The 25156-nt window shown below is 35.2% G+C and overlaps 2 protein-coding genes across 3 annotated transcripts in view; one reads left to right on the top strand and one right to left on the bottom strand.

Moving 5' to 3' along the window:
• FBXO15 (F-box protein 15) overlaps positions 1-25156 on the bottom strand; it is a 111168-nt gene that overhangs the window by 77812 nt on the left and 8200 nt on the right. The window lies entirely within an intron of this gene.
• On the top strand, positions 310-7062 carry TIMM21 (translocase of inner mitochondrial membrane 21). Its single transcript, XM_003760096.4, has 6 exons — positions 310-953; positions 4192-4254; positions 4355-4452; positions 6215-6288; positions 6370-6475; positions 6572-7062. The coding sequence occupies exons 1-6, from the start codon at positions 605-607 to the stop codon at positions 6665-6667; spliced, it is 786 nt and encodes a 261-aa protein (XP_003760144.1). The 5' UTR covers positions 310-604; the 3' UTR covers positions 6668-7062.

Below are 25156 nucleotides of genomic sequence, written 5' to 3' on the forward strand. Positions count from 1 at the left end.
AGAATTAAATTTAAGCCAATTTAAATTCACACAGTCTTTTTAATTTAGGGTAATACTGGGAGCTGTTTATCTCTTGACTTTGCGAAAGGTTAGAGGGAGAAAGGAAATTTAAAACTTGTCACAATTTATTAAAGCATACTCCATTCTAATACTTCAACTACGTGCAGCGCTGCTACTTTCCCACAAGAGCCTGAGAAGTGGTGAGGGGGGTTAATTTGAGCTCCACACGCATTGCATTGTGGGACTTGTGGTCCGTTTTTACTTTCCTACGGCGGGCAAGTCTATCCATAACGAGTCTTCAAACTACACATCCCAGGGATCCTCGATATTTTCCAGGAAACTTTGGAAATACAATGGCGGGGGGATATATGAATGTCACTGTGCGGTGGGTAAAGTTGTTTCTAGTAAAATAAGAAGAGGGCCGTAAAAGAGCGCAGGTAGAAGTTAATTTTTCCATTGATAACTTCATTTTAATGAGAAATCGCGACCGTTTACGTTTCTACATGAACCCTGTGTTTCTGATTGTGGTTCTAAGGGGCACTCACGGCGGACCGCGGTAGGTGTCTTGGCGGCCGGGTAAACTCGAAACTTGTGCAAAGTGTGAATGGTGGCAGGTTCTGCCCAGCGAACCCTTCTTCTGAACATGATTTCTGCGTCTCTCCTCCGAGCCGTTCAGTGCACAGAGAAGTTGCACAGTTACCTCGGGAAGCGACTGTTGTTGCTGCAGCTGATCCCCCTTAACAAAGCCTATGTTAAGACGTGGCCATGTTTGAGGTGGGGGCTGGGGGAGCAAAGGGAAGCTGTACCGCCACCCAGACGCATCCTTAGGGTCCCTCAGAAAGCCATCTGGACTCAGGGAAACAGGCCCCCGAGAGCGGAAGAGGACGGCAGCAAACAAGTGTCTGTGCAGAAAAGTCAGAGAGGAGAGCCCGCTGTTTCAGTTTCACAGAGAGGTAATAATCAGTGCGCCTTTTAAATCAGATGTAATGTTTAAATAAGAAAGGAAGAAAAAGTTATACAAAGATAGAAGTTGAACACATCCAGAGTCACACAAGCAAATTCGAACCCTGCCCACGTTTAATACTATCAAAAATCCTACTAAATTATAACTGACTTTGGGGGAGGGGGGGAGAAGGAGGAGGTGTCAGGTCACTTCATCTCTCTAAGCCTCAAATTTACATCTGTAAAATGAGGGCATTGGACTAGAGAAGTTTAAAAATTGTTATGTGTTATGAACCCATTTTGGCAGACTGGTGAAGCCTCTGGGCCCATTCTTGGAATGATCTTTTAAAATGCATCAAATAAGATATAAAGAAAACCAGATTCAAACCCACATCCTCCAACCCCAAACCATTTTCCATTACCTTAAGTTGTCTCCCTAATATATGGCAACCCATTCGTTTTATTTACTACTTGCAAAACCCTGTGCTAGGTCTAGGCCATATTGTACTTATTATTTAAGACCCAGTTCAAGTTCAACTTCTTCTGTAAAACCTTACCGGACTAATCTCTCTAATCTGTAACATAATTAATTTATAATCTTATTTTTTTGTAGTAAAGATTTTCCTATCCCAGTACTGATATCCCCGAAATTTCTCCACAGAGTGCACCAGAAAATTATTAAGGTCCTTTTCATTTCTAAATGTATTTAAACCTAATCTGCTCCATTACACCTTGAAAAAAAATATGAGAGGAGGGTGGAGTGGGGGGAAAAGAGTTACCACTTATTATAAATGTTTAGTATCTATTGGGGAAAAAATAGGGGTTGGGGGGAAATAGATTTTTAGGATCTTTTGGGGGGGAAATGACTGGAACCCAGCTCAAAAAAAGAAAAGAAATGAAAATTAAATGGGAATTTCTTGTTTGTAAATATTTGTAACATTTGTAAATCATATTTGTAAATATTTCTTGAACTATTACTAAAATTGTAATTTTAGTAATAGTTCAAGAAATATTTAACATAGTCCCTTCTAAGAGGACCATGTTCTGTAACTATCCAAAAGCAGCCTTTCCCTGTCTCGGAAGTGTTCCTCTCGTCTGTTTGGAAAGTAGAATATACATCATAAAATAATTACTGAATGAGAACTGGTTAATAAGATATTAAAGTGCAGCCATGGCTGTTAAAAAAATAAGATTATAAATTAATTATGTTACAGATTAAAGAGAGAGATTAGTATGGGATAGACCCAGTAAGGTTTTACAGAAGAAGTTGAACTTGAACTGGGTCTTAAAAAGTACAATATGGCCTAGACTTAGCACAGGATTTTGCAAGTAGTAAATAAAATGAATGGGTTGCCATATGTTAGGGAGACAACTTAAGATAATCGAAAATGGTTTGGGGTTGGAGGGTGTGGGTTTGAATCTGGGCTTGTCCACAGGCATTATCTAAACCAAGAAAATCAGCATCCAGAAGAGTCTAGTTGACCCCCCAAAAAAGAACAGGTGATTTGTTTTGGGTTATCAGGTCATATAATATGCATGTACATTATTTGTTCCTTTACGTTATTTTATTTTGTGAAAATCTAAATACTGAATATAGACAAAGCTCACTGAAGCTTTCTCCACTTCTGAAACTTTGTTGGGAGATTGGATGACAACCTTGGGTATGTGGTGAGAATTCTCTCTTATTTTGAACAATAAATGAACAGTATCATCAGTATCATTTAAATCTCAGTTTAGATAGATGAGTTAACTTTATCAGAGTTGGTATTTGTGCCATCTCATCTCATTTAAGAATCTCCATTCAAACCTTGAAAAAGTACGTGATCCTAGTCATCTTTTTTAAAGAAGAAATTAATCATATATAAATGTATTTATGGATATGGTGTCAGAAAGTACATTAGTTTTCAATATCAAAATATTCCTCACAGTTAAATATATTTTCCTATACATTTGTGGCTAGAAGTGGCCTATCCCCAAAATTCTCATCCATTTATGAAACTTTCTTATAATCCAGTTTCTAAATAGTATGGTGAATATTTTTATCTGTACTGAAAAAATCACATGGAAATTTCAGGGCATTCCCCACATCTGTTTAGTTTACAAATTATTTGGGCTACCCAAATTACCTTTTCAATTTATATTCTTACTAAAGTCAGTTTTTTTTTTCTGTGCCCCTTTGAATAATTCATGTAATATTGTATTCTTTTAATAATGCACAATGGTTTATAATTCACAAAACTCTGGGCAGAATATGGGAGACCATGCAGAATGGTCTTTGCACATAGGAAATGTGTGAAATTTTGGCATTTGCTTGGCAATGTGATATCTTAACAATTTTAAATAAAGGCACTTTGAAGACTGAGTGAATAACTATTTGAACACTATCAACTTGAAGAATGTTTCTTAGTGCTGGTTTCTACACATATAATCCCATATATTTGGGCCCCCTTGAAGGCCAGCAGTTTTCAAACATAATAGCTATCTTTATTTTCACCCACCTCTAATTGAAATTTAGCATTTCCTTCCATTATCTCTTTTTTTAATAATAGCTTTTTATCTTTCAAAATACATGCAAGGATAGTTTCCAACATTGAGCCCTGCAAAACCCCATGTTCCAAACCTTTTTTCCTCCTTCCCCCAGAGAGCAAGCAACCCAAAATAAATTAAACGTATAATTCTTCCAAAGATACCATCACATTTATCATGCTGCATAAGAAAAATCAGATCAAAAAAGAGGGAAAAATTCCCTCCATTATCTAAACACATTCTTTTGAAAAGGGATCCATAATATTCAATAGATTGCCATAGAGTTCCTCTTCACACACAAAAATATTAAGAACCCTAGGTCTTAAAACTGAAACCTTTAAAACTAATTCTTTAAATCTTGTTGGGAAAACACAATTTAAAATACTGAGTTCATATGTTTTTGAGTCATTAGTAGCTGTTCAATTGTTTTCAATCATATCTGACTCTTCATGACTCTTTTTGAGGTTTTCTTGCAAAGATACTGTAATAGTTTGCCATTTCCTTCTCTGACTCATTTTACAGATGTTGAAATGGGAGCAAAACAGGGCTAAGTGACTCGCTTAGAGTCACATACCTACTAAGTTTCTGAGGCCACATTTGAAATTAGGGAGATGAATCTTCCTGATGCCAGAACAGACACCTGCCCCTCTACTAGCAGTGTCAACATTAATTTATTGATATGTATATAGTGCATGTTTAATTTTTGTTGTTTTCCCTTTACAGTGAAAGAAGCTGGAAGAGACTTTACATATTTAATAATAGTGCTTATTGGAATCAGTGTCACAGGTTGAAAAAAATAGCAAGTACAATTTCTAAATTTCTCTTATTTCCATGTTGCTGCATTTGGATCTTACTTTGTTTTCATCTGGTTATCCCGTGATTTCAGGTGGCTTATTCTATGTTATTTTCAAAGAACTTTTCTCTGCATCCAGTCCCAATAAAATTTTTGGAAGAGCCTTAGAAAAATGCAGATGTCATCCAGAGGTTAGTTAAGATTGTTACCACATGTGAACTAAAAAAATGGAAATTGAGACAAGAAGAACCCTGTGTTACACAGGGTTAATCTCTTACTTCTAAATGATGCATTTCCAAGGGGAAAATGTGATTCTATATTGGAAGTGGAATGGTATAATAAAAAGAGTGCAAGGCTTAGAGTTAGATAAGAGGAGGTTGGAATGGATGGCCATTAAGATTCCTTTCACATCTATAGGATCCTATATTGGAAGTGTTTGAGCCCTTCCAAGTGAAACTCAAACAAAAATTCATGTTAGTGTTACAACATTAATAGTATACAATGCATTCTTATATTGGTTAAAATATGCCATGGTATTTTCCAAATATTCAAACAGTATTCAGGTATGTTTATTTTTCCAGGACCCATTTTAATGTTGAAAAATATTACTTTGCTTAATATATTAGTAGCAGAAAAATAGTAATTCATCTTTCACTTATAGTGCTAGATTTACTTCCCAGAAATAGCTTAATTACTGGGAGGATCTCACAAGGATTAAGGTTTAAATGAGTAACTTGAAAAAGGTGTTGGTAGCAATGTCAATTAAGATATTATCATACATAGCCAAAAATTAACATCAAAAAGCCATCTCTCCTCCCCACCTCCCAACATAAGCCATTTTATGGTGTGAATTATTGTACTGTCTAAAGTTTTCCATTTTTCATTGTTCTTCAGTTCTTAGAAACAAGCATAAAATTAGGAGAATCTTCTGTGTATAGAAAACCAAATATACATAATAAGAATAATCAATATAAACAATATCATAGCTAGGAAAAGTACTTTATAGAACTCATCCACTTAGAAGTTGTCCACTGTTGTTAAATAAAATGAAATTTTAAAAAATGGAGCTAAGATTGATATCACAATCAGAATTTGTAAGATCTAAAAAACTAACTTGAAGTTTAACCAAGCAAAACGGTTACTAGAAAGAAATAATTATTGTCATATATTTAATCTGTTACTCTTTGAAGTTAATTATATGAATAAGCATTTGTAACTGTTCCAGCTTCACTGTTGAGATATACTTGTTATAATATTACTCTTGCAATTTTTGCCAGAAACAAAAGAAACTGAATACCCACATCAGGGTTTTAGAGGAGTGAGAGAAGTAATATAGCTGAGGGGAAAATATTTCATTTATTTGGATAAAACAATTTATTTGCCTTAGCAGGGGTTTCTAAAGGGGTATAATTTAAAATTTTAAAAATCGAATGGCCACTTCACAATGAATTTCCCATAAGAAGTAGTTTATTAAAACATTTGGAGCCAATCTTTTCTAAATATGTCAATATTATTTGATTTCTACCTTGCTCTAGCATTTGCTTCTTAAAGTCTTTTGTTTTAATAGCATCTTATATTAAACTTTGCTCCTTAAATCACATTAAAAACTTTAAACATTTCATTTTAATATCATGAGCTGCTATTATTATCGAACACCTGATTGTTTTGTTTTCAGAGAATTTGTGTTGGGTGGGTGTTGGTGAAAATAAGATTTCACTTCAACTTTGATTGATCTTTTATGCACAAAAGTCTTTAAAGAACTAGAAATCACCCCAAAAACAACTCTTAAAATTTCTTTCAAGGTCTTTGTTTACTTTCTTAATTACAAATAGACTTAAGCTTACTGATTTGTGGTAGAATAAATCTTGAGCTTCCTGTAAGAAATATTTTACATGAGAAATATCTTAACAACTTTTTAGCTTTTAAGCTACTTTCTTTTTTTTTTTTCCATAGGTAATCAGTGTTTTTGGTAATAACATTAAAGGTTATGGGGAATCAACAAGGCGAGGTAGAAGACAGCATGTCAGGTATAACTTTGCTTGTAATGAAGTTAAGTAATGATGAAAATTAAAAATATTAAAAACATGATCTGTTTATCTTTTTGGCAGTTATGTTGAATATGTAAAAGATGGGTTAAATTATATACGTCTGAAATTCTACATTGAAGGCTCAATACCAGGGAAGCATGGAACTGTGCATCTTGAAATGAAAGAGGTATGAAAATATCATGGATGAAATGATAATGGAATTCCTAGAAATTGACATTACTGGAAAGAATAACATCTTGACATATGTTTTTCCTATTTTCAGAACCCAGAAAGTGGCCAATATGAATTTCGCTATATATTTGTGGATGTTGATGTCCTTCCTAAAAGAACCATTATTATAGAAGATAATCGATCCTGAGATAATTAACCAAAAGAATTAAACAACTCTTATATGGTCTACTATGTCACATAGTGGAGAATCACATATGTTCCAATTTTCATAGTTCTCTTTGTGAGTCTGATATGAATAAGACATAAAAAAGGATGTTTAATAAAGAGGGGATTTATGTTACATTAGAATGATAATATTAGAGATCTTCAGTTGGGCAAAAAGCCATGAAATAAAGTACATCTGTATTTTATCCAAATGAATTGTTATTCAGGGACATTATTTTTGCTTCATCTAGAACAATACCATCTTTCAAAATAGGAATTTTATTTTATTGAAACTTTATGCTGCAGAAATACAGAAGATGAATTGTGGGGTTCCATGCTTTTCCTTATGTTATACAACATTATTAAAAAAAAAAAAAACTTTGAAATAAAATTAAACTTGAGAAAAAAGGTTAAAAGTAAAATTATTTTATTGTACAATTTTGAATCTGAATTCAGTGAATATAAGAAAGTGATTTAGGAATTAGATCACACCAATCAATAAAGAAGTCAAGCCATACAAAATGAACAAAAATTGGATGCTGTATTACATTAATTATAATATTTAGGTAATTTCATATATGCCATTTTTTATGTTATGTATATTTTATAAAGCCAAAAGAGACCTTGGGAGTAAATAAAGTTAGTGTAAGTAACAGTTCCTTTGATTATAAGTAATCTCTGGTTATATATTTTTGTTGGGGTTTTTTGCATTTTGAGGGAAGGGGGGAATGGGAAAAGCTGTCACCAAATAGGGATAAAGAATGCTAAATCTGCTTCTAAAATTTTGGGTACCAGAACAAAGTGTAAGGTCCAAGTGTTGACTTTCTGGTAACTAAGACATTGATATATCCTTGCTAAAAGGAGATGCTTTTTTCAGAACATTTAAAATAAGACACTTGTTTTGAGTTTTAATTGTTAAGACAGGCTGTTGAATATAGAGGGGAAAAGCACTAGATTCAAAGTTAGGGGAGTTGTAGTTTAAATATCTGTGTTATCATACAACACAATTCAGCTTCTCTCAGACTTTCCTCATCTATAAAATGGAAATAATATTTACATTATTTATTTCTTCATGGCTCTTGTGAGAATCAAATGAGATATGGTACACAGACACTGTAAATCTTTAAATGCTATAGAAATTTTAGTTTTATTATTATTAAAGTATTATACTGGTTAGTTTTGAGACCACTTTGTATGAGAGATGTGGTATATCAAAGAATATTAGAATTATAATATCTAGCTTTTATATAGTATTTTAAAATTTTCAAAGTTCTTTGAGCGTAATAATCAGAGTTTGAAAACCTGTATGCAAATTTATGTTGATACTGAAATATTTAAGTATCATTTTGCCTCCAAACAAAGCATATGCTGTCTTTTATATAGATTTTTAAAAATTTCTTTGGATTCTGAGTGGGTTCCCTAACAGTACTTGTGGAGATTTCAACACGCCCTTGAAATCTTACTGCTGTTGGCCAGTAGGGTGAGATCCATAAAGACTTAGTCTCCAAATAAACTCTGTGAATTTTTTCTTTGAGAGAGGAAAGCAATTTACAAGTCTTATTGAACTATGAGGCATGTACCATTTAGGGAAAATTCTAACTCAGTTCAATTATAAATACTATGGAAAAAAGCTTCTATAAATTGAGACCATAACAACAGTGCATCCTCAATATCATGTTACTCATACATTCAAATAAAAAAATGAAATTAATGAAGACAATCAGGATAATGAAGGGACTGAAGATTACGGCCTATTGAAAGAACTATTTTGGTATTCGTGGACTAAAAACTAAGTTGAGGACGTCTTTGTTGTTTGTTATTCAGTTTTGTAGACTGTCATCTGAAGAGGAAATAGATTTCTTTTGGTTGGCCCTCAGAGGACAGATTTAGGATCAACGGGGAGAAATTACAGAATAACAAATTGAACTCTTGTTTTGATATTAAGAAAAGCTTCCTAAAAATTACAATAATGAAAAAGTAGAATGTTCTGCCTCAAGAGGTAATGGGTTCCAATTTTAAGCAAAAGGGGAATAACTAGTATGCAACAATGGTGTAGAGACAGTTATTAAAGTATAGACTTAATAGGTGGCCTCTGAAGTCTCAACTCTGACACAAAAGAAAATGCCACATAAGGTACAGATTGGTCCTTTTCAACTGAGAGTCTATGAATTAGATTAAAGTTACTACAAGTGTCCCTTTTGAGTTGAAATGATATAAGACTACATGGCCCAACAGCTTTACCATTTTCTGAGAAAGGGAGAGCTGAATAAGCCCAAGAAGAAAACCAGAGAGATGTACAGTAAGCCATTTTTTTTACTTCCATTCCCTTCCCCATACACAAAAAAAAAAAAAGAACAAAAAAGCCCTAAAGCCCTTAACCTCCAGGGCAACCAAAAAAAAAAAAAAAAAAAAAAAACCAGCACCGCACGAATACAATTAGTGGAAAACATTAAAAGCTGCTGTTAGCAATAAGAAGTAAAGCTGAGGCACATAGACACATGACTTAAGGTTCATGAAGAAAAAAAGACTTGATCTTTAAGATCACTTACGGTTCTAAATCTATGGTACTATGAATTAGTGTTCACTAAGTGAAAGGGGATAGAGCATTGCACCTTGAGTTAGAAGACCTTAAATGCAAATTGATCTCCAACACTTTTTTGGGAGTTCTGGGCAAATCAGCCCGTCTGCCTCAGTTTCCTAATCTGTAAATTAAGAATAATAATAGACAAAGAAATTGAAACTATTTCTAGCCATATGAAAAGATGCTCCAAGTCATTATTAATCAGAGAAATGCAAATTAAGACAACTCTGAGATAGCACTACACACCTGTCAGATTGGCTAGAATGACAGGGAAAGATAAGGCTGAATGTGGGAGGGGATGTGGGAAAACTGGGACACTGATACATTGTTGGTGGAATTGTGAACACATCCAACCATTCTGGAGAGCGGTTTGGAACTAGCTCAAAGAGTTATCAATCTGTGCATACCCTTTGATCCAGCAGTGTTCCTCCTGGGCTTATATCCCAAAGAGATACTAAAGAAGGGAAAGGGACCTATATGTGCAAGAATGTTTGTGGCAGGTCTCTTTGTAGTGGCCAGAAACTGGAAACTGAGTGGATGCCCATCAATGAGAGAATGGCTGAATAAATTGTGGTATATGAATGTTATGGAATATTATTGTTCTGTAAAAATGACCAGCAAGCTGATTTCAGAAAGGCCTGGAGAGACTTATATGAACTGATGTTGAGTGAAATGAGCAGGACCAGGAGATCATTATATACTTTAACAATAATACTATATGATGACCAATTCTGATGGGCATGGCCCTCTTCAACAATGAGATGAAACAAATCAGTTCCAATAGAGCAGTAATGAATTTAACCAGCTACATCCAGTGAAAGAAGTCTGGGAGATGAGTGTGAATCACTACATAGAATTCCCAATCCTTCTATTTTTATCCACCTGCATTTTTGATTTCCTTCTCAGGTTAACTGTACACTATTTTCAAAGTCTGATTCTTTTTGTGCAGCAAAATAACTGTATGGACATGTATACGTATATTGCATTTGACATATACTTTAACATATTTAACATGTATTGGTCTACCTACCATCTTGGGGAGGGAGTGCGGGGGAAGGAGGAGAAAAATTGGAAAAAAAGGTTTTGCAATTGTCAATGCTGAAAAATTACCCATGCATATATCTTGTAAATAAAAAGCTATAATAATAAAAGAATAATAATATATCTCCCAAGGTTGTTATGAGAATCAAATAGTATTTGTGAAGCTTTTTGCAAACCTTAAAAGGCTATTGTCAAGATATTAGTAAATACCCTGTTTACCAAAGCTAAGGCCCAGCAAGTAGGCTGTGCACTGGTGTTGGCGTAACAGCAATCCTTTGCTCTCACCTTTTGTATGATCTCAATCAAAGCAAAACCCCAGAATTGCTTCACAATGGCATGAGGTGATCTCTAAGTTTGGCCAAGTACCTGTAGTGTCCATATTCCCTTCATGAAACCCTGCTATGAATCAAATTTGTCATGTTGTTGCTGTAATCCCTCATTATCAGCGCTATAGGTCATTTCCTACCCATTGGTATAAGTATTGAGATCTCCCCTAACTGCCTCCGGGACTCCCCACCACCAACTGGGGGCCGGGTTTCAGCCCATGTGTCCTTGCTTGTTAGTGTTTGCCTCACTTTAAAATTTAAACTTCCGTTTGATTCCTGACTCCTGTCTTTAGCAGGTTAGAAGCCAGCTGCAGTCCAGTTAATGCTATATTGACTAGCAATTATGTTATACTTGATCAACTTAGTCTAAGAGGAAAAGAATAAAGAGTCCATTATTTCTACTATTTCTAGTCTAGCCAGGTCATAGGTAAGAGAGTCCAGTTATATATTTCCCTTGCTAGTTTCAGGATAGCCTAATATTACTACAAACTCTTATAGGTGAGAAATGGAGAAAAAAGAAAGGAGCATGAAATTGCAAGGTCCTACATTGTTAGCTCTCTACTATGTTCACTTTAGGGAAGAAGGATGAGGACTGGATCTCTTAATAAGGCCAGGCCAACTATAATCAAAAGGATCTTGTTATCAAGGATCCTGTTTGATTTAGTCATATAACCTTCTCCCATCCAACAAAAGTCTCAGACCAAATCCATCCAGGCTGCTGCTCCATCTTACTTTGGTCCAGATTTCTACTTTACAGATACCTAAGTAAGACAGAATACAACAAAACATCAGTAGTTGCCAGCATTATTATTGATACCAGAGAAAGCCAATTCCTGACACTACAGCATCTGCCACCCTTCATAGAAAGTGGCACTTTCAAACAGGTTAGGTTCACAAGACAGAATAGTCAACTATAGCAATTTAGTGTTTGACAAACCCAAAGATCCTAACTTTTGGGATAAGAATTCATTATTTGACAAAATTGTGGGATAATTGGGAAATTAGTATGGAGAAATTAGGCATGGACCCACATTAAAATATACCATGATAAGATCAAAATGGGTCCATGATTTAGACATAAGAACGGATTATAAACAAATTGGAGGAACATAGGATAGTTTCTCTCTCGACTTGTGGAGGAAGAAGAAATTTGTGACTAAAAGCAACTAGAAAACCATTATTGATCACAAAATAGAAAATTTTGATTATCTAATTAAAAGCTTCTGTCAAACAAACTAATGTAAAAAGATAAGAAGGGCAAAAAAAAAACTTCACAGTTAAAGGTTCGATAAATATTTCCAAAATATATGAAATTGACTCTAATTTATAAGAAAACCAAAATTCTCAATTGATAAATGGTCAAAGGATATGAACAGACAATTTTCAGACGATGAATCAATTGAAATTATTACCACTCATATGAAAGAGTGTTTCAAATCACTATTGATCAGAGAAACGCAAATTAAGACAACTCTGAGATACCACCACACCTGCGATTCTAAGAACGGAAAAAATAATGATGATTGTTGGAGGATGCGGGAAAACTGGGACACTATATTGTTGGTGGAGTTTGGAATGAATCAACCATTCTGGAGGCAGTCTGGAATTATGCCCAAAAAGTTATCAAACTGTGCATACCCTTTGATCCAAGTGTTTCACTGGGCTTATACCCCAAGGAGATACTAAAGAAGGGAAAGGGACCTGTATGTACAATGTTTGTGGAGCTCTTTTGTAGTTAAAGTGGAAAATGAATGGATGCCCATCAATTGTGGGTAAATTGTGGTATATGAATGTTATGGAATATTATTGTTCTGTAAGAAATGACCAGCAGGGGACATTGATGCATTGTTGGTGGAGTTGTGAATGAATCCAACCATTCTGGAGAGTAGTTTGGAACTATCAAAAAGTTATCAAACTGTGCATACCCTTTGATCCAGCAGTGTTACTACTGGGATTTAATCCCAAAGAATACTAAAGAAGGGAAAAGGGACCTATGTGCAAATGTTTGTGGCAGCCCTTTTGTAGTGGCTAGAAACGCTGAATGGATGCCCATCAGTTGGAGAATGGCTGAATAAATTGTGGTATATAATATTATGGAATATTATTGTTCTGTGAAATGACCAAAGGATGATTTCAGGGCCTGGGAACAAGAACTGATGCTGAGTGAAACAAGAGGGCCAAAGAGATTAATTCTTCACAATACTATATGATTACCAGTTCTGATGGACCTTATCCGAAAACGAGATCAAAAAATAATTCCAAGGAGCAGTAATGAACTGAACCAGCTTCAGAGAAAGAACTCTGGGTGATAAAAAACCATTACATTGAACTCCCAATCCTATTTTACCCACCTGCATTTTTTGATTTCCTTCAAAGCTAATTGTACAATATTTCAAAGTCTGATTCTTTTGTACAGCAAAATAACTTTTGGTCATGTATACTTATTGTGTATCTAATTTATATTTTAATGTACTTAAATCTACTGGTCATCCCCATCTGGGGGAGGGGTGAGGGGTAAAGGTGAAAAATTGGAACAAGAGGTTTGGCAATTGTTAATGCTGTAAAGTTACCCATAATATAACCTGTAAAAAAGGTTATTAAAAAATAAAAAAAACTTTTTAAATTAAAAAAAAAAAAAAAAAATGACCAGCAGGATGAAACAGAAGGCTTGGGAAAGACTTAAGAACTGATCTAAATGAAATGAGCAGAACCAATGATCATTATATCATCAACAACGATATTGTTGAAGATGTAATCTGATGGAAGTGACTTTGACAAAAGACCTAATTCAGTTTCAATTGATCAATGATGGACAGAAGCAGGTACACCCAAAAAAGAATACTGGAAAATGAATGTAAACTGTTTTGCATTTTTTGTTTTCTTCCCCAGGTTATCTTTACCTTCTGAATCCAATTCTTGCAACAAAGAACTGTTTGGTTCTCACACATACATTTATCTAGGATATTAGGACATATTAATATATAGGACTCTTGCCATCTAGGGGGGGTGGAGGGTGGGAGGGAAAAATCAGAAAAGAAGTGAGTGCAAGGGATAATGTTGTAAAAAAAAAATTACTCTGGCATGGATTCTATCAATAAAAAGTTACTATAATAATAATAAAAAATATATATTAAAAAAAAAGAAAGAAAGAAAGTGGCACTTTCCCCCACCTCCACTCATCCACATATGCAGAGATAACGGAAATAATGAAAAGTGGATTTTTTCAAACATAGCATTGTCATCAGGCATTTAATATTAGTGGGAGCAGAAACTATTGTCAATGTCAATAGCATGATGGAGAGGGTAAATAAACAAGGAATTCTATATAATTCTGAAGCTCTTGCTGATTTGCATCATACCCAACTGGGACAGTATTTTCTTCAGTCTTTTTTTGTTTTTTAACATATAAGAACTGGTTTATTAAATGCTCAGAGGATAGACCTATAGTTTACAAAAATCAATAGACCCCCAGAGATGATCTTAAGCCACATTATATAAGTTTTGTTTCTATAATCAGGAAAGATAGAATGGAATTTTACAGAGGGCAAAAGAAGGCAATAATTTACACATCAAAGAACAATTATCTGAAGGAAATCTTCATCAGGTAAAATAATGAATTGGTTAGCAAGCATGGGGATATATCTTGAATTTGCACCTGAACAATAAATAACTAATTTTGTTTGTTTTTTGCTGAGGCAATTGCTGAGGTTAAGTGACTTGCTCAGGGTCACACAGCTAGGAAATGTTAAGTGTCTGAGATCAGATTTGAACTCAGGTCCTCTGACTTCAGGACTGGGAGATCCTTACATCTTTTTTTAAGCAAATGGTAGTAATAAAGCTAGACAAGAAATTCTCTTATGAAGATATATATAACATCAGTGAGAAGAGTAGAAAGATGTAGGGTCACCTGTGTGGAACATGTGATCAGGGTAATTGCAGAGACAATTGCACTCCTCTAAAATTCAGGACTTGCTGCTATCTTCTCCTGACATTCTAATGGTTCTTCAGGCTGCACAATGTCTATCAGTTATAGATGCTATTTCTCTGCTGAACATTCCAATATGTATCAAATATGTAATAATTTGCCTAGCTTCTGACTTTAACTGAAATCCTAGGAGATAGCTTCCTCTCTCCACAGTCTTTTCATAGAACTCTCCAGATTATGGATCCCTTAAATCCCAGCCACACATAGCCTGTGTTCCCAGATTGCTTCCTAAAAAAAAAAGAGGCAGCCCTGGAATCATCAGATTTGGGAGCCATAAAGGGATTTCAGTATCCATTCATGTAGACCAGCTCCAGATCGAAAATGAAAGCTCTCTAAAGGTTTTTCTGGACACAAAACTTCAGTTTGCCTCTTTATAACTTTTAGCAATTCTTTCTACTAAACTGCTATGTGGCCAAACAAGGCCCTTGTTCACCCCTTTTTGAAACGACACATAATGATCAATGTCAGCTTTACCAGAAGTTCTGGTCAGACAATTGGTTCCAAGTTTTCCAATCAGCTACTCTCCACCTGTTCCTGGTTCAGTGGCTACCTGCCCACCTGCATAAAATGTTTATTTTTTATGTCCAAAGTATAAGTATTTAGGACTGAGAAGCATATGCTGAATGGCATAGTTTCAGAATAGTCATCTAGTGCCAACAGGAAAAATGCACATTGGGAAAGCATAAATTAAGAATATGGCTGTCCAAGCCACTATATCTGCTTCCTGGGACTTGACTCAATATCTATTTCTGGATTCTGCCTGCTGTTAACTTTTTCATCAGCCAGTCAATCAACATGCATTTATTAAGAACGTTGTGCTAAATCTACAAGCCTTTTGTTAATTGACTTTGTGCTAATGTCCAAACACTTTGCTAGACATTGGGGAATAACAAGACAAAGCAGAGTCTGCAATCAAGGAACTTATATTCTCTCAGAAAAAAATAGTTATATCTACTTATAGCAGCAGATATAAGTAGATACAATATCTGTATCTACTTATAATAGCAGATATAAGTAGATACAAAATAAAAACAAAGTAATTTGGGAGGAAGAGCCATTAGAAGCTAGAGAAATATTAAGAGCTCATGGAGAAGGTAGAACTTAAACTGAGTTTTTGTTTGTTTGTTTGTTTTTGCTAAAGTAATAGGGATTAAGTGATTTGCCCAGGGTCACACAGCTAGGAAGTATTGTCTGAGATCAGATTTGAACTCGGGTCCTCCTGACTTCAGGGCCAGCACTCTATCCATTGTACCAACCTTAAAATGAGTTTTGAAGTAAAACAGGGATTCTAAGACTGGCAAAAGCCAAGAAGGAGTGAATTCCAAGCATGGGGTATCTAGGCCATGCAAAGACACAGAGAGGGAAGACAGAATGTGTAAGGTACAAAAGATCAGTTTGGCTAGACTGAAGTGCATTAAGAAGTAATATACAACAGGAATGAAAAGGAAAGTTGGAAACAGATTGTGAAGGGTTTTAAATACCAAACAGAGGGCTTTGTATTTTTATATTGAAGGTAATAGAAAGTCACTGGAACCTAATGAGGAGAGGGATGGCATAAGAAGAGCTATTCCTTAGGAATATCATTTTGGCTATTATGTGGAGGAAAGACTGGACTGAGGAGAGATCTGAGCTGGAAGAGCAATTGGAAAGCTGTGTAGTTGGAAGGCTAGTGATGCCCTTAAAAGAAGGAGGAAAATTGGGAATAAAAAAAAAATAATGAGATGAGTTGAAGATAGTTGTGGACATCACTCAGCTTTCCCTATAGATAGGGCCACCAACTTTCCCTCCTCTTCTCCTGCCTTAGTACCTAAATTTAATATAAATCTCTTTAATTGTTGGGGAAGGCAGCTAAGTGACTCAATGGATAGTGTTGGGTGTGGAGTCAGGAAAACATCTCCCTAAATTCAAATTTTATCTCAGATACTTACTAGCTGTGTGACCCTGGGCAAGTCACTTAACCCTGTTTGCTTCTGTTTCCTCTATGATAAAATGAGCTGAAGAAGAAAATGGCAAACCTTTCTAACATATTTACCAAGAAAAACTTAGGTAGACTGAAATAACGAAATAACAAAAATTGTTCAGCAGGGGAAGGAGGTGCTGAACTACTTGTCTCTCCCAGTGGCATTGGTAATTTCCAGAAAAAAATATGATGCTATATGAAACATTACAAGGAAGCAGTTAGTTCCAAAGGAACAATGTTATAAATGAGCTAACAGAGCTTGACACATTGTATGTTTTTGATGGGTTTGGTTCTAAAGCTTTAACAGTATTCTGGCAAAATGATATTGCTTAGGCTTATATCTCTATGTCTGTAATCATTTTGAGAAAACATAATAGGAATCCATAATAACAAGCAAAGGGAAAAGTACAAAATTACAGAAATGTTAATAGCTAACTCTTGTATTCCAAACATATGTTGAGGAAACTAGGAATTAATCTTATTTCCCTTTTTTCTGGGCCAGCTAGGTGGCACAATGGATAGAGAATTAGCCCTGAATTCAGGAAGAGTTCAAATCTGGTCTGAGACTTAACATTTCCTAGCTGTGTGACCCTAGGCAAGTTACTTACTTAACCCTAATTGCCTCAGCAAATATATATATCCCTCTTCTTTTATTGATTGAACTCTCTTTTAGATCTTATACCCAGAGTAAACACTTACCCCAAACCTCTCCCTCTACTCTTTTTACCTCTCAAAATCGTTCTATCCTGGGATACCCTTTTTTCTTTGAAGAAAGAAGTAAAATGCAAATACTATCCTTTCCTCCTTCCCCACTATTTCTGCCTGTGCTTCAGTTTTACAAGCTGAGTGAAATCTGTATAATTCAGGTTCAAAACCATAGCTCTGGACTAAAAGATTAGATTCAGTATTAATGGCTTCTTAACAGCTATGGCTAATTCCCCACCCTTCTAGGTAGAAGCTTACCTAGCAGTATTTAAATTTGTCCTGATACTAGCTGGCTCTTGACTAGCAGTATTCAATTTTCCTACAGACATTGAAGTTACAAAATGTGAAATTTAGTAATAAGAAGTATGTAAAAAAGAAAGAAAAGATTACTATGCTAGCATTAGTTAACAAAGGAACAGTTATTGCTCCCAAAATGCCAGTTTTTCCTTTCTCCTAGGGGTTCAGTTACTACATGAAAACATATTTCATAGTACCAACTAATAAAGCCCCTACTTCATGAAAGGTTATAATAGATGACAATAACTGATATTTTGCTAAATATTTTAAACACATTACCTTACTTCAACCTCCCAACAACCCCATGGTATAGATACTGTGACTATTAGTATCTCTATATTTCAAATGAAAAAACTCAAACTCAAGTTAAATGACCTATTTATTTCTGGTCAGAACTGGGGCATATGGATAGCATCATGGATAGAATGCTGGGCTAGATTCAGAAAGACCCATCTTTCTGAATTCAAATGTGGCCTTAGACACATATGAGTTATGACACTGGGCAATCCACTTAATCCTGTTTGCCTGTTTCCTCAGCTGTAAAATAAACTGAAGAAGGAAATGGCAAACCATTCTAGCATCTCTGCCAAGAAAACCCCAAATTAAGTCATGGAGAGAGAATAGGACAAAATTGAAAAAAAAAGATCCAAACCATACTTTTGGTCAGAGCTAGTATCAGCAGCAAGATTCGAACCCAGTTCTTTCTAACTGCATATCATATATTATATCACTCTGCTTGAAATAAGGAAAAGTTTCCTATCCTTTGAGGGCAGACAAAAGTAAAATTAGCTCCTTCAGGAAATAATAAACTCCTCTTCACTAAAACAACCCATCAGAAGCATACAACATGCCAAGCTCTGTCAGCTCATTTATAACGTTGTTCCTTTGGAACTAAATGCTGCCATGTAAAGCTTCATGTAGCATCATATTTTTTCTGGAAATCGACTATTGTCATTGGGAAGACAAGTAGTGAGATTCAGCACCTCCCTTGCTCCCCAACAATTTTTATTATTTTACTTGTATCAGTCTACCTAACTTTTTGTGACTTCATTTGGGGTTTTCTTGGTAAATATAAGTACTTTAAGTCAAAGTCTAGAGACAAACACTTGTTGTGAAGATGATTCCTATTCAAAGACAGACAGCTTCTGTAATCAATTCTACTCAAATACTTCTTTGGTGACATCTTTTAGCTACTGTTTAAAAGCCCCTCTGTTGCCTAGTTGGGTCAGCCTCTATGTATCAGGCTAAGTAGCCTATGGCTATTTAATCGTCAGACGACCGGGATAACTAGGGTATAACGTGGGGCCCACTCTCTCTGATGATGTCACTTGTTCGCCCAAAGAGCCAAGGTCCTCTCAGACTATAAGAGCTCACTTTGACTCTCCTGAATCAGCCCGTTTCGCTCAGACTCTAAGGTGAGATTTTTTTCTGAGCCGCTCTTTGCTGCTATCTGCTGGCACTTCTCATGAATGCAGCTGCTACTCCGGGAGTTTGCTCTTTTGGGTCTTGTGCCTCAAGTTTCTTTCATCTATCTCCTTGATGATTCTAGACTTCAGTTCCCAGTCCCTAGCCAGTGCCTCAGAAAAGCCCTTCAGCATTTGATGCTGTCTGCTTTTGAGTTGAACTCTGCTACTTTTCAGATGCTTCTCAGTCTAAACTCTTATTTCACTTAGTTACAGAAAATACCTTTTTTACTTTTATCATACCTTTGATTGACAGACCGGGTCACTGAAAATCATCCTGGGAGTTATATTTAGCAAAACTCAGGCATGGTTATAGCAATGAAGAGATTCTATATTTAAACCTGAGTTAATGCAAGTCATCATGGAAGCAAAACTGAAAAGGGCTGAGTAGAGCTTAGTGCCCTTCACTCAGTTTTTCCCATATTTATCCTCAGAAACCAAACTGCTACTTTTATGAAATGAGGGCCCTTTGCCTTACTATTTACACTCCACCAGGCTATGTATGATCTTTATTTCCCAATGCACATACTCTACTCTTTGTTGTTGTTCAGTCCTGTCCAATGCTTGTGACCCTCATTGGGTTTTTTTCTTGTCAAAGATACTGAAGCAATTTGCCATGTCTTCCTCCAGCACATTTTACAGATGGGGAAACTGAGGCAAACAGGGCTAAGTGACTTGCCTAGGGTCACACACCTATAAATATTTGAAGACAGATTTGAACTCAGGAAGATGAGCCTTTCTGACCCTTGGCCTAATGCTCTAGACACTGGGTCTACTAGCTGCCCCACTTTACTATAGATTGTTCTTTTTACTGTTCTATGAACATGTCATGATCCATGTTGTAACAGAAATAGTATTGAGCTGAATTATACTCCTCAGAAGCACTAAATTACTTTGAACAAATTAGGGAACTTCTCTATCTACACAATTATTTCAAAAATCAATGGTCTGCTCTTTAAAGAGACATTAAGATTCCTTCCAGCTCTAAAATTCTATGAATCTTATTTCTTACCTTGAAAATCAAGACTTGTGTTCTTTCTCCCACTTTGAGCATTCTCTTCCTTCATTTCTGCCTATTCAAATCACAGCCCAATTCAAGCCCTAAAATCCTAGCTCAATTCAATTTCAATTCAATAAGCATTTGTCTGTTATGTTAAAAAAGCTGTACTTCTGTGAAATCCACTCTTAAATATTCTAGTTCTACTTCTTTTTTGAACTTTGCTATACTTAAAATCTATGCCCCCAAATTTAGCAGTACAAGGAATTTAAATCTCAGGAGGGAGGATTTAAAGCTGGAAGGAATTCAGGAGATTATCTAGTCCAGCCCCTTCAATTAATAGATGAGGAAGCTCAGACATTGATGACTTAATTATATAGAAAGGCAGCCAATGTCATAGAGAGCTCAGATGATTTCAAAACCTGATTCTAATGTTTCCTAACTGTGATTATAGGAAAAGCACCTCAGCTCTTTGAGCCTCAGTCTCCTCAATAGTGAAATAGAAGACAATAATACTTGTATTACCCACATGAAAGAGTTGTTGTAAAGCTGAATGATATATATAGATTGATAGATAGATATAGATATAGATATAAAAACTAAAAAATTGGGCACACTATTATGATCCCATTGTGAGTCCTTGGATTGAAACAGAAAGAAAACCCAAAAAGGATGAAGAATAATAGACCAGGCTTGTCCTGGTATCCAAAGGTCCTGCTGACATTTAACAGTCAGTTTAGTGAGTCCTGAAAATAGTTTAAAAAGGAGCTCAGCTCCTGGAGGGATTAGTAGAAGATGCTAATAACTAAAGAAAAGAAAGCTATAAGAAACATTGTAGAGATAAAAGAGGAAAAACTCAGAAAGAAGTAACCACTTTTTTATAAAGTCCCTGAGAGTAAGGTTTCATGGACCAACTGGCAATCAGTTAAACAGGAATAGTTTTACTATTTACTAAATCCCATCACCTAGATGACAAACACCAGAGTGATAATTTTGTACAGTTATCTTCCATATCTCAAGATTTAGGGGTATGGCACCCCTGCCATCTGGAAAATTCACATAAATTTTTTTGACTCTCCCTTCATATTAGAGAAGTCTGAATTATTTTGATATTAAAAGATAAAATGTTTTCTGTGTCATCTGTTGGCCTTCTTGTATAGTCTGCATCTTCTGCAAAACTCTCAAAGAATTGCCATTTAATTTCTTATGCTGCCTCAACTTATATGGAAACCATGATGGAGAAAGTCACAACATGGAAGGGAGAAATATTTCCTTTCACTCATTAAGATCCTTCAATGAAGCCTGGAAACTTCTTCTCTGGGAATATTGCAGTCCAATTCACCTTTGTTTTATAAGTGTACTTTGTCTTTACAAACATAGTTAAACCATGAGACATTAAAAGTTGAAGTATTTTTATTTGGAATACATTTCTTGAGCTCACTGAGACCTGGCTCTCTCCTAATGGCACAACCACTGGCCACTTTTTCTAGCACTACTGCACTTTTACTCATACCACCAGCTCAACTGATAGTGGTGGGGGAATTGAGATAGCCCACTGTCAATTCCAGGCTATCCCTTCAAGCAGAAGTTATTTAGATACTTGCTTCAGTACTCCTGGCTTCCACCTTTAATAGAGAAATGGAAGGAGCTGGAGTTCTCTTTCCTCTTGCAAAATTTGCCCTACTCTTCATGTAGGACAGGCTCTTCATTGCTAACCAATAAGGAAAGAGTCCCTTACCACTGGCCTTTGGGGCAAGAGTTACACAAATATAAAATCATATTTGGCTTTTACAGTCCTTTACAACTTGGCCACTTTGTGCATTTCCAATCTGTTTACATCTTAATCCTCTCCATACATTCTATGATCCAGTGACACTAGCTTCTTTATTATTCTTTACACAAGATACTTCCATTTCTATATACTGGGCATTATCACTATTGTCTATGCTTAAAATTTTTCTCCCTCCTATTGGCTTCTTTGGCTTCCTTCAAGTCTTACCTTAAGCCCCACATTTTACAAGGTCTTTTCTAGTCTTCCTAAATCTTGATGTCCTATCTCTGATATTATTTTCAATTAATTTCTTAAATATTATGTTTATACATAGTTGCTTGCATGTTGTTCCCCCATCATGCTGTGAGTTCCTTGAAAGCAAAGATTGTTTTTATATTACTATTATTCCTTTCTATATCCAGCACTTAATGGAGGGCCTGGCATATAGTATATGCATAATAAATTGTCACTGACTTGACTTTAAGAGGAAACTGAAAAGGAAATATCCTCAGAAAAAAGACAGAGATAGACATAACATCTAGGTGTTTTACCAGTTCAGTCCCTGACCGGGAGCTCAGAATCATACTTCCTTTGATATTATTCCTCAGAATGAAGAAGGAGCATTTAAACTAGAAAACTAGAAAAGCATTTAAACTGGGCAACAAATTAGTAATGTGGGAAGGTGCAAACAGTAGATTTTGAACATCCTTGATTATCACTCTACTCTACTCCACCACTGCTATACACACACACACACACACACACACACACACACACACATAAACACACATGTAGTATATGTGTGTATATTTGTAAAGTCTTTACAAACTTTGAAGTGTTTTATAAATAAAAATCTCCTAAATGAGACCAATAAATCACTCAAATTGACAACCCATATATTAAAAACCAGGTAGGTAAAAAATATGTTATATCAATGACCACCTACAATTCCAAAGGACTGAAGATGAAGTGAATGATCTACTTTCAGAAAGAGAAGTTAAGGATTCAGACACATCTTTTTGGACAGACACAATATGGGAATTTATTTTGCTTGATTATGAATATTTTTATAAGGTACAATATTTATAAGATAAATATTTCTTACAACAGAGATAGGAGAAGGGCAAATGGGAGCTTTTACTTGAAAGAAGTAAAACAAAATTCGAATTAAAAAATATTATGATGCAAAGTATGATATATACTGGGATATATATATCTGGGACAGACTCTGCAGACTGACAATGAGCTAAGTCCAGAGATGAAAAGAGGAAGGAAGCAAATGATACTGCTTTGGGGAAATTGTATAGCACTTTTAATAACCCTGTCTTTGTCTTGCAACATTAATCCATCATTTTAATACCAGTCCTTTTCCTGTGATGTTATATGGCTTCAAATCACACAACACCATAACTCCAAAGAAACAAAATTTCAGGTGACATAAAAGGCAATGGAGAAATATATGGTATATGTAAGTGGACTGCAGAATAATATCATTAACAATATTACAAGAGAAATATCAAAGATATAATTAATAACTAGGACCAGAAAAGGAGGTAGATTAGTCTTATAGCAAACATGAAGGAAATAAATAGATAGCCCGTGTGCTTCAGTGGTACACAAAGAATGATGATTAGCCTAGAGGAAAATCTCCATATCCTTAGGCAGAATCTCTATGGAAGATTGTGGGAAGCTGTGGACAAAGTGTCACACATGGGTAGGTTGCTGTCTGCAGTATTTAAGGGACTTCACATCCATGAAGTCACAAAATCCATTAAAGTATTAAAAAAGTCTTAGGTTCCCAATTAGATTGTCATTTTCTACATGGAACCATGTATGCCTTTTTTTGTATGCCTCATATTTTCAAGTGCAGTGCTAGACCCATACAAATGATGTAAGGCAGACCATTATAGCCTGTCTCTTGTGTATTATTTTTCACAAACACCTCAGTACCATAGTGACAGGTACCACAGAATCAGACATTTTATCCTCTTACCGGGAAAAAATAGCGTTCTATACTATATGTTCAATTATTCTGTCTAGTCTATTGTAGTCTTAAATGTCAGGAACAGTGAAGCATCTTGCTCTACAGGATGACCCCAAAAATAAACTGAGTATACAATGTGACTTTATAGCTATTGCAAAGCCTCATGAGAAAGCAACATGTGACCTTTACAAGCATCATTTTCTTCAAAGCATATGACAGTAAAATAGGTGTGATAGAGGCAAAAATATAATATTAATATGTTAATCATATTGCTATAGTAATTATATTAATATGCAATATTGGTATATTATAATACACAAACATGCATTCGTGAAAAACCCCCTTATAAGTTATATGTTAAGTCTAGTATATATATTTTTCATAGAATATATTTGAAGCTGCTGCTTCTGATTTTTTTTTTCATTTTCTATGAAAGGTTAAATGTCCATTATCTTCTTAGTTAAGCATTTTCTGCTGTATAGATTCTATGCTCTGGTTCTATAACATTTTCACAAATCCTCTACAAACTCTTATAAATTTCCACATGAAAAACCAGGCTAGAAGGCTTATTTTTCTGTTCAATTATTATTGATATAGCATTTATGAGATGCATAATGATCCAGAAAACTCAGTCCAGGAGCTCATTCAGGAAGACTTACAAAAACAGAGAGAATAAGAGGTTGGTCTAGAGGATTAGGGGATTGGGAAAATAACAATCTACTACTCTTCCTCTTCTAGATTTGGCACTTGTAGAATTAAATGGACTCATTTATCACTTTAGAAAGGTTTATAACAAATTGTGTAGAATACATAAATAATATCAAAGTGTCAAATATGTTCCTCAACTTTGAACACTGCATCAACTGAATCCCTGGCAATAACATTATATCAAACTGGAAAATACACATCAAGGTAGCATAAAGTGATATATTCAAACGTTGTTATACTCTGTTATTGATGACAACCACAATTTGGAGACACTGGAATCTCTAGAATAATAAAACATCAGACCAGAGACTTAACATTTAACCTCTATTTGAGAATAACACCCTGACTGATACTCAACTCTCCAGGCTTCTCAAGCTGAGCCTGCAGAATTCTACCCTTTACTCTTCCATCTCAATCATACATAGGTACAATTTCCCTCTTTGTTCCTTCTCAGTTATTATTATGTGGTATCACTCTTAAAGGTAACTCTTTGAAGGTAAAAACTGCTTTCTTTTTTACTTCTATTTGTGTGCCAAAATAAACTTAACAACATGTGCTTAACAACAGCTCGTAGAAAGTGATAATGTTATCTTAATATCTCTAGCATTTCTTCTGTTTCCTTTTGAAATTTCATCTAAATATCTCCCCCAAATC

The sequence above is a fragment of the Sarcophilus harrisii genome, chromosome 1 (assembly GCF_902635505.1).
Source record: "Sarcophilus harrisii chromosome 1, mSarHar1.11, whole genome shotgun sequence".
Lineage (NCBI taxonomy): Eukaryota > Metazoa > Chordata > Mammalia > Dasyuromorphia > Dasyuridae > Sarcophilus > Sarcophilus harrisii.

What these genes read in the sequence shown, in the direction of transcription:
- TIMM21 (XM_003760096.4), top strand. Translation starts at nt 605, where the DNA reads ATGGTGGCAGGTTCTGCCCAGCGAACCCTTCTTCTGAACATGATTTCT. An exon ending in GGTAGAAGACAGCATGTCAG is followed by an intron (nt 6,289 to 6,369) that starts GTATAACTTTGC and finishes TCTTTTTGGCAG; the next exon opens with TTATGTTGAATATGTAAAAG. An exon ending in TGCATCTTGAAATGAAAGAG is followed by an intron (nt 6,476 to 6,571) that starts GTATGAAAATAT and finishes TCCTATTTTCAG; the next exon opens with AACCCAGAAAGTGGCCAATA.